This window comes from Podarcis raffonei, chromosome Z, assembly GCF_027172205.1.
Source record: "Podarcis raffonei isolate rPodRaf1 chromosome Z, rPodRaf1.pri, whole genome shotgun sequence".
Lineage (NCBI taxonomy): Eukaryota > Metazoa > Chordata > Lepidosauria > Squamata > Lacertidae > Podarcis > Podarcis raffonei.
Genome location: NC_070621.1, coordinates 23,668,910 through 23,681,359, shown reverse-complemented (window position 1 = coordinate 23,681,359; position 12,450 = coordinate 23,668,910). Strand labels below are relative to the sequence as shown.

At 42.5% G+C, this 12,450-nt stretch overlaps 1 protein-coding gene across 3 annotated transcripts in view; it reads left to right on the top strand.

Annotated features, from left to right (window-relative positions):
• The window catches only part of LOC128406212 (vascular endothelial growth factor receptor kdr-like), a 191,127-nt gene that overhangs the window by 96,613 nt on the left and 82,064 nt on the right, over nt 1-12,450 (top strand). For all 3 annotated transcript variants that reach the window (XM_053373359.1, XM_053373358.1, XM_053373360.1), the window contains exons 10-11: nt 2,857-3,007; nt 11,363-11,483. In XM_053373359.1, the coding sequence (XP_053229334.1) occupies nt 2,857-3,007; nt 11,363-11,483 (272 nt within the window). The remainder of the gene's footprint in view (nt 1-2,856; nt 3,008-11,362; nt 11,484-12,450) is intronic.

The following is a 12,450-nucleotide window of genomic DNA, read 5'->3' as shown; positions in this document are numbered from 1 at the left end:
TACAAATTTACTCCAGTCTTTAGAAAATACTTGATCTTCCTGGTTTCGGATCTTCCCCGTCAGTTTCTCCATCTCCACATACTCCATCAGTGTCATCTGCCATTCTTCTTTTGTTGGTATTTCTTCTTCCACCCATCTCTGGGCTAGTAGCATTCTAGCCCTCGTGTATTTCAGGCAGGGGTCTTCCCAACCTTACCTGGAGACACCAGGGACAACTCAGCCTCAACAACACTGAGCTAGATGGACCCAATGTCTGACTAGGTATAAGGCAGCTTTCTGTGTTCCACCCATCAAAATTCCAAAGAAATTCTAAAACTGAACTGAGAAGGAGGCAGAAAAATGGAAGTATATTTCTCAGAAATGGGGTGTGTGTATCATATTTCAGCAAAGCACTAATTTCATTCAGTAGCTTAAGAAATGTTGCCGCCATGGTAACCTCTTATCAGTTTATGATTGACTCCTTATACAGCAATCACATCCCTCTAGCATACAACAAAACAGAATTATATATGCCTCCCACAAAGGACTTCCTTAAGTCACTCATTCTCATACTATTTATCTCTGCCTCATAATTAATGTGCCCCTCATAATTGTTATATGCATGTGCACAACCCACCATTGTTTCTGTTTCATAAAGAATTAAAATGTTTTCAATAGTCCCATTTTTCATTTTAAAGTCAATAATTACTCATTTGTTTCCCCAGAAATTATTATTTTATTCAATGAATCATTTTGCTTCACTATCAGGGTTGGAGTAATATTTAATAACAAAATGCATATAAAAATTATTCTGGAGTTATAAAGGGGTTTCTGAATCATGCTATTCATTATATTAATTAACCCTAAAGTGGGGGGGGCAATACTTACTAAAAACAGATATTTGAATTGTTGTTCTATTGATTCCTTCAGAGAGAGAGAAAACAGGAATATCATGTTCATTTGCTTTGATTTTGCCAAATCCCTAATCACAAGTTTAAAAGGTTACCCCCTGAAATATAAATGAATTATTTTAATATATTTCTTTTTAATTCTGAAATACAAACAAATGCTTTCTTTTCTTTCTAGAAAGTCCTAAGCAATCAAGTCCCAGACAATCTCAGGATATTGAGGCAAGGATAGGGAACTGCAGTCCCAGAGCCTTCTGCCCTGAGGCAACAGCCTCACCTTGCCTCATGGGCAGATAGGCACTGCATTCACCCCACAGGCTGGAGGTTCTGCACCCCAGTTCTAACTGGAGATGCACACTATGTTGTTCACAGCTTTGGGGGGCTTGGGCTAAAAAGTGGCATATAAATGAGCCATACCATACCATATAGAAAGGCTTAGAGGTTTGCAAGTGGCTACCAAGGCAAAGAGGTTCCCCATTCTAGGCCTTAGAAACGAGGGCACCTAGGCAGGGCTGAACAGTGGAGGAAATTGCCAGGCAGGGACCTGCTTGACAAGGTGAGAGAGAAAAAATTGTTGAGCAAAGACAAGAAAACGAAAAAGTTTAATTTGTGGACCATTCCGCACGTTGTCAAAAGGGCTGAAAGTACAGCAGCTGCCCCCAATTGGACAGAGGTGCTCTAACTGTGGGTATAAAAGGGATACATCTGTTCGATTTCCTGTTATGAATCAGCCTTGGGATAGGGGGAAAACATCCATGCACAATGAGAGGTGACTTTTTTTTCACCTCAAACTCAGAACCATTTCTTTTTTCTGGGGTCAGAGAACCTTCAGTTCAGCCTCTTTTGTTTTTATTTCTTTGTTTTTTAAGTAGAAGGAGGAAGAAAAAAGAAGTAATATTCTTTATTTTGTGTTCATTCTAAGGAAACTAAAATTAGAGGAGACTAAGTCTCCTGGTGTTTCTTGTGATGAGCGCTCATAGGAACATGCTGTGCTTTGTTCATAGGTAGTTTATGATGTCTGAGACTGATCCTGCGGTATGTATATTTTGGTGGGTATTCAGTGGAGACAATGGAGGGGAGTGACATTGCATACAATTCTGCATTTGTGTGGAACGATGCAGGTCTCCTTTTAAAAAGTACACACAGAAAGACAGGAAGATGTCTACGACTGTACTACCCTGAACACAACCAATCTCATTTGATCTCTGAAGCTAAGAAGAGTCAGGCCTGGTTAGTACCTGGATGGGAGAAAGACAGGAAGCTGCCTCATACCATTGCTTTACCTAATTCAGTATAGCTAACACTGAGGGGGAGCAGCTTTCTAGGTCTCCAGAGTTTCAGATGGGGAACAATCTCAGCCCTACCTGGAGATGCCAGGGATTGAACCTGGGTCCTTCTGCATGCAAAGCAGATGTTCTACCACTGAGCAATGGCCTTTTCCCCAACACCCTGACAGCTTCCTTATTTTCACCATCTACCTGATTCCATGTTTATACCAAGATAACAGAGCTTGGGGAAATGTGATCAGTCACTGCATTTTCTCAACTAAACTACTTGAGGGGGGCATAAAACATTTCTTTCTGGAGACTCACCTTTTAAATAAATTTGTGGGTGCCAGCACAGTGTTGTGATCTGCTCCTGCTAACTAGATATTGGGCAGAGGAGTGGGATATAATTTTAGTTAATCAAGTGTCCTAGAACCTCTGGTACAACATCCTGATTTGGGGGGGGGGCATAAGTGGACTGTCATAAATCAAAGACAAATTTCAGCAAGACAAAAACATTCAGAGTGCCTGGGGCCTGGCCAGTGAGGTGTGTCATGGGCTTCTCAGACCAGTTTGTAGTTACTGGACACTCTCTATGGCAGAATGCATGATTCGTAAAGTTCTTTCCACCAATCTTTTTCTTCTGCTTAACTGCAGCTTTCTGGAGAAAATGGTCCTTTGACAAATTTGCTTTTTCTTTGCAGAGAGACCCAGGATTTATGAAAAGGAGACAGATTTTTCTAAAATGGAGCTGGTCACAAAAGGAGGAGAGCAGAGCCTCCAGTGCACATCAAGTGGGAATCCTCTGCCCGCTATACATTGGGAATGGGAGCCATGCAGTCATGAAGACAACCTGTAAGTTACCACTGTAATGTGCTGATCTGAATCAATAACCATTTGCCCACAAGTCATTTCCCTGACTGTTAACATAGGGCTCTGCACTGAAGATGCCAGAAGACTGTGATATATGAAACATTATTCACTCAAGTCCTGGAAAGAGAGCTAATGCTTTCTCTAATGCAACTAGAGGTTGCAGGGTATTAATTTATGAAGGTGTTTCTTCAACTCTTAAGCTGTGGAAGAAAATTGGTAAAGACTGTGTGGGTCAAAAACATAAGAACACAAGAAATGCCCTGCTCACGCATCCATCTAGTCTGGCATCTGGCTTCCCCCACCAATCAGCCAGATATGATCGTCAAGCCAACAGGACCCTACACCACTGCACAAGCACCCTTACAGGTGGACAGATCTTTCTGTTTTCTTTCCTAGCCAGTTTCACATGTGGTGGTCCATAGGTTTGTTTTAATCTGTTTTCTAGAAAACAGATTAAAATACACAGTTAACTTTAACACATTTCCACCTAGCATAAGAACATCAGAAGTGCCCTGCTCAATCAGGCCAAAGGGCATCTGGTCCAATATTCTATTCTCACAGCCAACTAGATGCCTGTTGGAAGCCTGCTAGCAACATCAACTCTGGTATTCAGAGACGTGCTGCCTCATAAAATAGGCAGTTTTGTATGCATTTCCTTCCGAAGTATGCATCTTTTTGGCATACATTTTTTGAGCCCAGGACTGTGTTGCAACATTCTAAATAGTTTGCAATACAATGGAAAGCTGCGTTGTGATCTGTGCATTAGTCCCTAGAATACAAGTCAAGTCAGTTCACATAACAAAATTCCCCATCACCTCTAGCAATATTTCCCAATGGTTTGCATGCAGCATCTGAAATGGGTATATTGCTTCTGGGCATGGAAGTTCCATTTATTATCATGGCTAGTAGACACTCTCTTTCATGGATTTGTCTGAAATACTATCATTATTACTTGCGTCGTCATCATCATGTTGAGATAGTTAACTTTTACCAACTAGAAGTTAAGGACAGGATAGAAAAGGAAGCGGCACCTCCAGCTCTGCCTGCATTTGATAATCACAGTCAAAAGTGTTTCCACCTACACACATTTTTTGCAGCTTGGTGACATTAGAAAACATCAGCTCTGAGCATCATCTGAGAAACCAAAATTGACAGATTTGCCCATTCATATTGGGAAGCTATAAGCCAAGGTGTTTTTTTGCACAGGATCTATTTCCATCCATCCCCACCTCCATTCCAAAATTTAAATGACCCCTTTTCCCAGCATGCTCTTCCAGTTCCAGGATCCTCTACTTCCTTCTACTTGGAGGGAGGGATTGAGCGGCTGACTGCACCTGAGATAAAGAACCCTGCGCTGAAGATAAGTCACCTAATAAGGACAGGCTTCACCTCCTTCCCCAGGAATCTTCATTGAGCTCTTAAGCTCCAATCCTTGAACCTCAGGCTTTTTTTAAACGCTGCCCCTCTGACAGAACTGAAGATCAGTGAACATAAAACTATGAGGTTGATCTCAGTTTTGTAGCTTTGAAATAAGCTCCCCAATTGCCAAATTAACTCCAAAGGGATAAGACCCCCCCAAATAAACAGCTACAAAAAACACACACCCTACTGTGAAGTTTTGAAGTTTTCAGAGATTCCAAACTGCAACAGCTGTTCAGAAGCAAACAGAATGTCTGTTGTAGGGTCTTCAGGCCAGAACAGAAACCAAGCTAGTTTTGTATATTCTGACAGTCCAAGATGAGATGTTAAGGGGAAAAGAACAAATGGGCAAAACAACAGAAGTCCAATGATATTTTGATGGGTTTTATTAGGCGGGTGGCGCTGTGGGTAAAACCTCAGCGCCTAGGACTTGCCGATCGCATGGTCGGCGATTCGAATCCCCGCGGCGGGTTGCGCTCCCATCGTTTGGTCCCAGCGCCTGCCAACCTAGCAGTTCGAAAGCACCCCCGGGTGCAAGTAGATAAATAGGGACCGCTTACCAGCGGGAAGGTAAACGGCGTTCCGTGTGCTGCGCTGGCTCGCCAGATGCAGCTTGTCACGCTGGCCACGTGACCCGGAAGTGTCTGCGGACAGCACTGGCTCCCGGCCTCTAGAGTGAGATGAGCGCACAACCCTAGAGTCTGTCAAGACTGGCCCGTATGGGCAGGGGTACCTTTACCTTTACTTTATTAGGCAGGTGAGGAGATATAATTAACTATATTTTATCCCCCTACAGAGCCACATGTGTAGACAGATAAAAGAATCAACTTACTGCTTGAGTTTAAAAATGTGGGGATGAGCAGAGTTTAAATTCCATCTTAAGCAGGTTAAGTGAAAGCAAAGAAATTAGGTTTATCAAGGAAACAGGCTACAGACTGAAAAGTAAGTTTAAAACATATATTTTACTCACAGTCAAGCATTTATCCTTAGCAGCAACAGCATTAAAAGTAAATGCAGGTTAAATACTTGTGTTTACAGCAAAAACAGCTTCTGCTTCTGGCAGGTGCCTGATGCTGGAGCATCTAGAGGCACGTCCTTCTTTATGGCTGGTTGAAGAGAAAGAGAGAGAGAGAAGGCACCGGAAATACCATATTTGCTTGAGTATAATGCACCATCAAATCTAATACGCACCTCAATTTCCAGAACCTTGAAACCAAAAAAAGTATTTGCTGGTGAATGTAAATGTGTCAGCGAATGTAATGCACACCTTAGTTTTCGCAACATAATTTGGCCAAAAATGGTGAGCATTAGATTCGAGTAAATATGGTATTTCTTTTGCTTCTTCCCTCCCAGGAGTGAAGAAGAACTGACATCACACGGAGTCTTCTCTACCAGTTGCGTTTCTATTGTCTGTGTCTGCCAATTGGCAGTAGAGCTCTATGGTCTTAATCCTTTCACATGCCAACTAGCAAGAAAATGCATTGTTAGATTTGACTGCATATCTCCCACAGTTTTGAACACCGATATGATCACAGTGTTCTACATATCTGTTGTTGACAGAACTGAGACAATACAATTGTCTTAAAAAGAAACAATGTTTCTTCCTATGAGTCTTAATCAGAGGTGGGTTTTGGGTGGTGCAACTGGTGCAGTCACATTGACGCCACACTGTAGGGGGCACCAAAACAATGCTGTAAAATGAAGCAGGAGAGATAGGGGCGCTGAATTTTTGTGTTTTAGAGGGCAGCGCTGAAATGTGAGAGCCCAAAGTCTGACACTGGTCTTAATTCTGCTTCAGCTAGCTATAGAGAACACTGTTCAGCTCTTAACCCCTTGGTTAGTCCCCATTCTTCCTCACTCTCAGTGCCCACCAACTCAGATGGCTTTAAAAGAGGATAAATTCATGAGTTGCTACTGGCCACAATGGCAATGTTCTACTTCGGCTGATGGAGGCTGAAATGCTTTTCAAAACCAGTCGCTGGGAACTGCAGGAGGGTAGGGTGCTGATGCACTTAAGCCCTGCATTGAGGCTTCCCAGAAGCATCTGATTGGCCGCTGTGAGAACAGGATTCTGGTCTTTCAGCCTGAGAGCCGCATTCCCCCATGAATAAAGAAAAATCATAATTGATTCAGGGAGAGGTCAAGGAAATGGAATAAACTGCCATGTGAATGTAGCCCAATTCCCTGGAGCGTACCATGCACAGCTCAGAATTGTGAGCTGGGCTGGGCTTGGTGGGTTGCAGCTGTGCAGGCCTGGCGCACCAGATCCCCATGCCTCTTCTGCATGCATGTGAAGGGCAGCTTCTTATCCTTGACTTCACTCACTGTTCAAAACATATTGCCCAGCAGGCATAATATACAGGAACCCCCTAACTGCCTTATTTCTCTGTGTGGGGTTAGAGGAGGGACAAAGAATCCCAGATCTACCAAACAGGAATTAAGTGAGTTAGGCATGAGGTGCTGCTCGGCACAGTTTCTCTAAACAAACAGACAAGTTTCCTTTGTTCCTGTTGAAATGTTAGCAGAGCAGCCCATGGAGAGATGCCTTGGTTCAGGCCTAAATGGGGAGCACTTCCCTTGGTGAGCACCAGGAGGGATGTCTGGGAGCCAAACCCAACATCTCCTCCTGCACTTTCACCCTTCTGTGCAGCAAGGAGGCTGGAGTCAGGTTTTCCACCCTTAAAAATAAAGGACAGATGGGGGAATGTAAAGAGCCAAATGGGCCCCCTCTTGTCTCTTTTCTGATGTTTTTGTTGGGATGGGGAAGCTTACTGTCATTTGAAGAACACCCATGGAAAAAATATTTGAAGTTGAGATTGCAGCTTAATTTGTCCAAGGTCATGGCTGGTGATAGTTCATTGGAGGAGCAGCCAGGAGAACCTACTGGTGTGTGTGCGTGTGTGTGCGCACGTCAGTAATAAAACAGATTTATTGCAACCCATGGCAGGATCTGATTTCCTCACATTATTTCAATCTGTGTTAGTAAGATGCCCCCTGGTTTGGTTAGGGATAAATAATAAAAAGAAAACAGAAATATGGAGCGTAAGGAAGTGTGACAAAATTCCGGTTTTTCCCATGATAGACTGATGTTTTAGACTGATGCTATCAGTCTATTTCTGATCAGTTTTGCATGTGTTCATGCACAAGTACATCCCATCGAATTTGGGAATCAATCTGCATTTAAAAACAACTTGTGTATGTTTTCCTAAAATATGAATCTTTGTGTGCTTTTTGCTTTAAAGTAGGCATTTTTAATGTGAATTTTGGTATGCATTGAAAATGTAAAAAATTACAGATGAGGAATTTTGCTAATATAGAACTCTACCTCTTGTTTCAACTGACCCTGCATACCAGAGGCATTGCCTGTTTTTGCCATAACTGGCAACTCAGCCTAAGGTCACATTCACACCATACCTTTAAAGCTCTGTAATACCACTTTGTCTGGCTTCCTCCAGATAATTCTGGGAGCTGCAGTTTGTTAAGGGTGCTGAGAGTAGCTAGGAGATCCCCTATTTCCCTCGCAGAGCTATAATTCACAGAGTTTTCTGCAAAGGGGGGATTGTTAAACCACTCTGGGACTTGTTGCTCTGGGACAGGAATCAGGGTCTCCTAACAACTCTCAGCACCTTTAACAAACTCAGTTCCCAGAATTCTTTGTGAGAAGGCATGAGAATTATAGTGGAATCTTAGTGCTTTAAACTTGTGTGAATGCTGGTTTTGCTTGGCATAAGCACTCCTTGCGCATGCCACTTGAGACCCCAGTGACAGGTTGGAATCCAATACAAATACACCTATTGAAATTAATGGTTGCAGTTTATTCATGCTCATTAATTTCATTAGGTCTCCTCTAAGTTAAGCTTCATTGACCACCACTGCAGGAGTACCCACAGACTACAAACCCATTCCCTCAGTGCAACCCCTCCCAGAACAGATCATCCACATAATTACCCAATATTGGAAGCTCCCACCCAAAGCACCTCCAGTCGTTACCAGCATTTAACCTTAGATTATTGACTCCCTTTCAGCCTTACTGCTTCAAGGCACTAGTACAACATCTGCACAGCATCTCGTCTGTTGTTATCAGTTAGGCTGACCAAGGCTGTTTCTGTGCTAAAACTGGACCTGAAACCAGATTGAAGTCTGTCTAGATAATCCAGAACAAGTCAGGCATTCTTCCCATGGCAATGCATTAGCTAAAATGCCACATCGACACATTTTACATGCAAATTGCCTTACAAGTAGGGATTTAAGCATCTTTACAGTCCAGTCCTCTTTAGGCTTACTCACATGTAAGGCCCACCCTGTTCAATGGACAAACAGGATTGCAGAGTAATATAATCTTGAGTGTTTCTGCTGACCTCAGGAGTGTAAACTAAGCCAAATAATGAAAATGCCCAGCTTGTGGTTCTATCACTTTAAACACAATGGCAAAGTGTGTTTGTATCTCCACTTGACCTCCAAAGTAGCCTTATCTTTCCTTACAGAAGCTGGAGGGGAAGCCTCTTGTGAGAAAAACACCCCTTCCCTCATTTCCTGTTGCTATTTCATTTCCCCTAACCCCCACTCCCCACTGCTCCCATTTTTATTTTCTAATGTCCTGATTTTCTGACATTGTTCAATCTGCGTACAGAGAGTTCTGTCTCCTTTGCACTCATTGAGTGATATTGTGTCTGAAGGAAACTGCAAAAGCCACCAGGAAATTACAGGGGCCGAGGAAGCTGCTTTCTACTAATGCAGCCTCTTGGCCCTTCTAGTTCAGTATTGTCTGCACTGATTGGTAGCGGCTGTCAGGGGACATCCCACCCTTCAGGGAGATGCCAGGAATTGAACCTGGCATCTTCTGTTTGCAAAACAGGTGCTCCATTATTAAGTTGTGGCATAATTTCCTTAAATGGAAAGGTGTTTGTAGTGTAGCAAAATAATAATAATCAAAAAATCACCTTATTTACCTGATATTGTTAAAATAAGTAGCTGCCCCATTGTTTTTGTTCAAGGGCAGTTTTTAGTGCTGGGAATAGGTATCCTATATTTATATTTCTAATAATAACTGAATTTGTGTTTCATTTGTTTATTTTCAATGGCCTAGTCCCGGGGACTGTGTGGGCCTACCTCATCTTTGCCACTGTCATCAATACTGATTTTCTTGCCACCTCTCAAGAGCCACAGCTCAGCAGTTAGAGCATTTGCTTTGCGTACAAAATGTCCCAATGTTCAATCCCTGACATCTCCAGGTAGGATAAAGATAGATCCTTGCCTGAAACCCCAGAGAGCTAGTATCAGTCTGTGTAGGAAGTACTGATCTAGGTGGACCAATGACCTGAATTAGTATAAGACATCTGCTTGTTTGATCTCTTGGCCCAGTTCATAGAACCATCCAGAGTAGTGTAAGACAAACTGGAAGCTACTTGTTCTTTCCCTTTCTCTTATCACTGCTCACGTCCTCAGAGAGGGCAGGTGATCATGCCTAGATAGCAAGGGGGGTTAGCCAGTCCAAGAGGACTCTGGAAAGGCCCCTTCCTGGGATGTGGTCCTTGGCAGGTGCCCAATGATGCCAAACCTGTTTGGTACCCTGTTCTGGCAAAGGTGCAAGCAGTATGTAAAAAATACATAAGCTACTAACTAGGGTGCCTGTGTTCTTCCTCCACCATTGGAAGCAGTCGTGCCTCTGTATAGCAGCTGCTGGAAACTGCAAGTGGGAAGAGTATTGTTGCACTCAATTCCTGCTTGTGGGCTTCTCATAAGCATATGGTTGCCACTGTAATAACAGGGTGGTGGTCTAGATTTCCTCCAGGAACGCTTAATTTGACCATCAAATTTAGCAATAATTCCATTTGTTTCATAGAACAATCTCCTTCCCTTCATCAAGCAGAAAACAATTCTTTGTAACTCTGAATCTGATCTTTAATTCCTGATTTCCCATATAGATTTTTTTAAGGCTAGAAACACTCCCTTTTTAATACTTTCATTTTTCATGTGTATTTGCTGGAAATTAGCCAAACATTGGATTAAAAGAGTCTTTGCCCTATGTGTTTCCCATCCAGCAATGGTATCAGCACCTTACACAGATTTTTCAGTCTTCACCATTTCCACAAGTCCTTCATCATTCAAATGCAACTAGATTATGTACAGCCAAGCATGGAAATCTCCTGATTGCAACTTTGGGATCAAGGCATGCCTGTTAACGTTGGCCTGAGCCTTTGTTCTTTCATTCAGAAACCTTCTGTGGCTTTAGTAAGCTGGCATTGGGCCCATAACTTTCTGGAGTTTGGTAAATATATAGCAGCAGTGTACAGGAAAGAAATGGTCTGGTGAGACTGCTTGAAATTGTAAAGAAAATGTAATGTTTATTACTCATGGCAAAGAAAGCTGTTCTAAGGATGGGTTTTACATGTGGCCAAAATGGAATCACACGTGGGCTAACTAATACTGCAACTGGCTTGAGCTAATTCACTAGGAGAAGAAGTCTACTTTACCAACAGGTGGTTACTAAAAGAGAAGGAACCAGTGCATTTCTGTCTATCATCCCCCCCCCCCCCCCACTGGTTCAGGTAATTTATTGCAAGCATTATTGTTTTATTTCCAACAATGAGCTTTTGGCCTGATCCAACAGGGTTCTTCTTATGTACTTTATTCTAGGCTTTCCTAAATTGTGACCCTCCAAATGTTAGGAGGCTCCACTTCCCACCACCCCTGAGAATTGCCTGTGCTGACTGGGACTGATGGGAGTTGTGGAGCCCAACAGCAACTGGAGGACCACAGGTTCCTCACTCCTACTTCAAACCCTAATTCTATTTTCTTGGCTGCCATGCTAGAAAAATGGCCATGTCTCAAGTCAGGTGCACAGATTTATGTGATTTGCCATTTCAGCTTATTCTTATTCTTATTCTTTTGCCTTTTTCTTTTTTTAAAAAAATTCAGATGCAAGCAACGAGGGGAAAGGATCAAGGTGGAAGAAACCATTGGCCGTGAAATCACCTACCCAGCAAATAAAATCAAGTCCATTGAACCTAAGTACATAAGACATGGCAATAAATTAAAGGTACGGAGTATTGATTTCCTGCAGTTTCAGTGGCTTCACTCAAAAGCCCCCTTTCTCTCTTTGTGTTGTTTTTTTTTTAATTAATTTTTGAATATAAAAAACCAACATACGATCGGTTACAATTTCCCCCTGTTCACTCCCCATAACAACCGCAGCTACATCCAGTTGTGTTAGTAATGATAAAATAAAACATAGCCTCCTTTCTCAAACATCTCAAGCACTGATTTCCTTTTAGTGCTGAATTTTTGACATGCTTGGAATTCTTCCACCCTGGGATCATGTTCAAATCTTCTCTGTTTATCGACTGTGGTGATGATGCCACTTGTCCCCCTTCCCTGGTTTTCATTTTATTTTTAAAGCTCTCAGAAATTGCACGACTCACTCAGAAAGCTTTTTGGTCTTGAGCCTGAGAAAGTGCAAGAAGCGCTTCCAGCCATGAGAACTCTTGCAAAGGGCAGCTAGCTAATGAGATCCCTTATCTCATCCAAATGCTCAGCTGTCTTTCTTTTTTGCTCTCCACCATTCCAGCCACACTTGCTATTCACTCCATGGTTCCGACCCCAAACAAAGCAGAAATGCATGAAATTCCTACCTCACTTTCTCCCATTTTGGAGAAATGCCCTTTTTGGGAGGACAGTGTGGTTAGGACAATGTAGGCTGGTTTTCTGTAGTCTTCATCCATCCATCTATGTGCATTTATATCTATAATAAGTGCTTTTTTTCTAGGGAAAAAATAGTGGTGGAGCTCACCATGAATACCTCCCTCATTCTTTTAGAATGGCAGTGGTGCCCATCTGAGAGGTGCTGGAACTGAATTCCAGCTGGGGGAAAAGCCCTTTCTATAGCTATGTTGCTGTCTGCCTGCCTGCCTTATACCTACCTGTCAGACCATTAATCCAGCTTGCTCAGTATTAGGGGGTTTTTTCTTTTCTTTATATTTGTATCCTTATCTTGAAAATCAATAAAA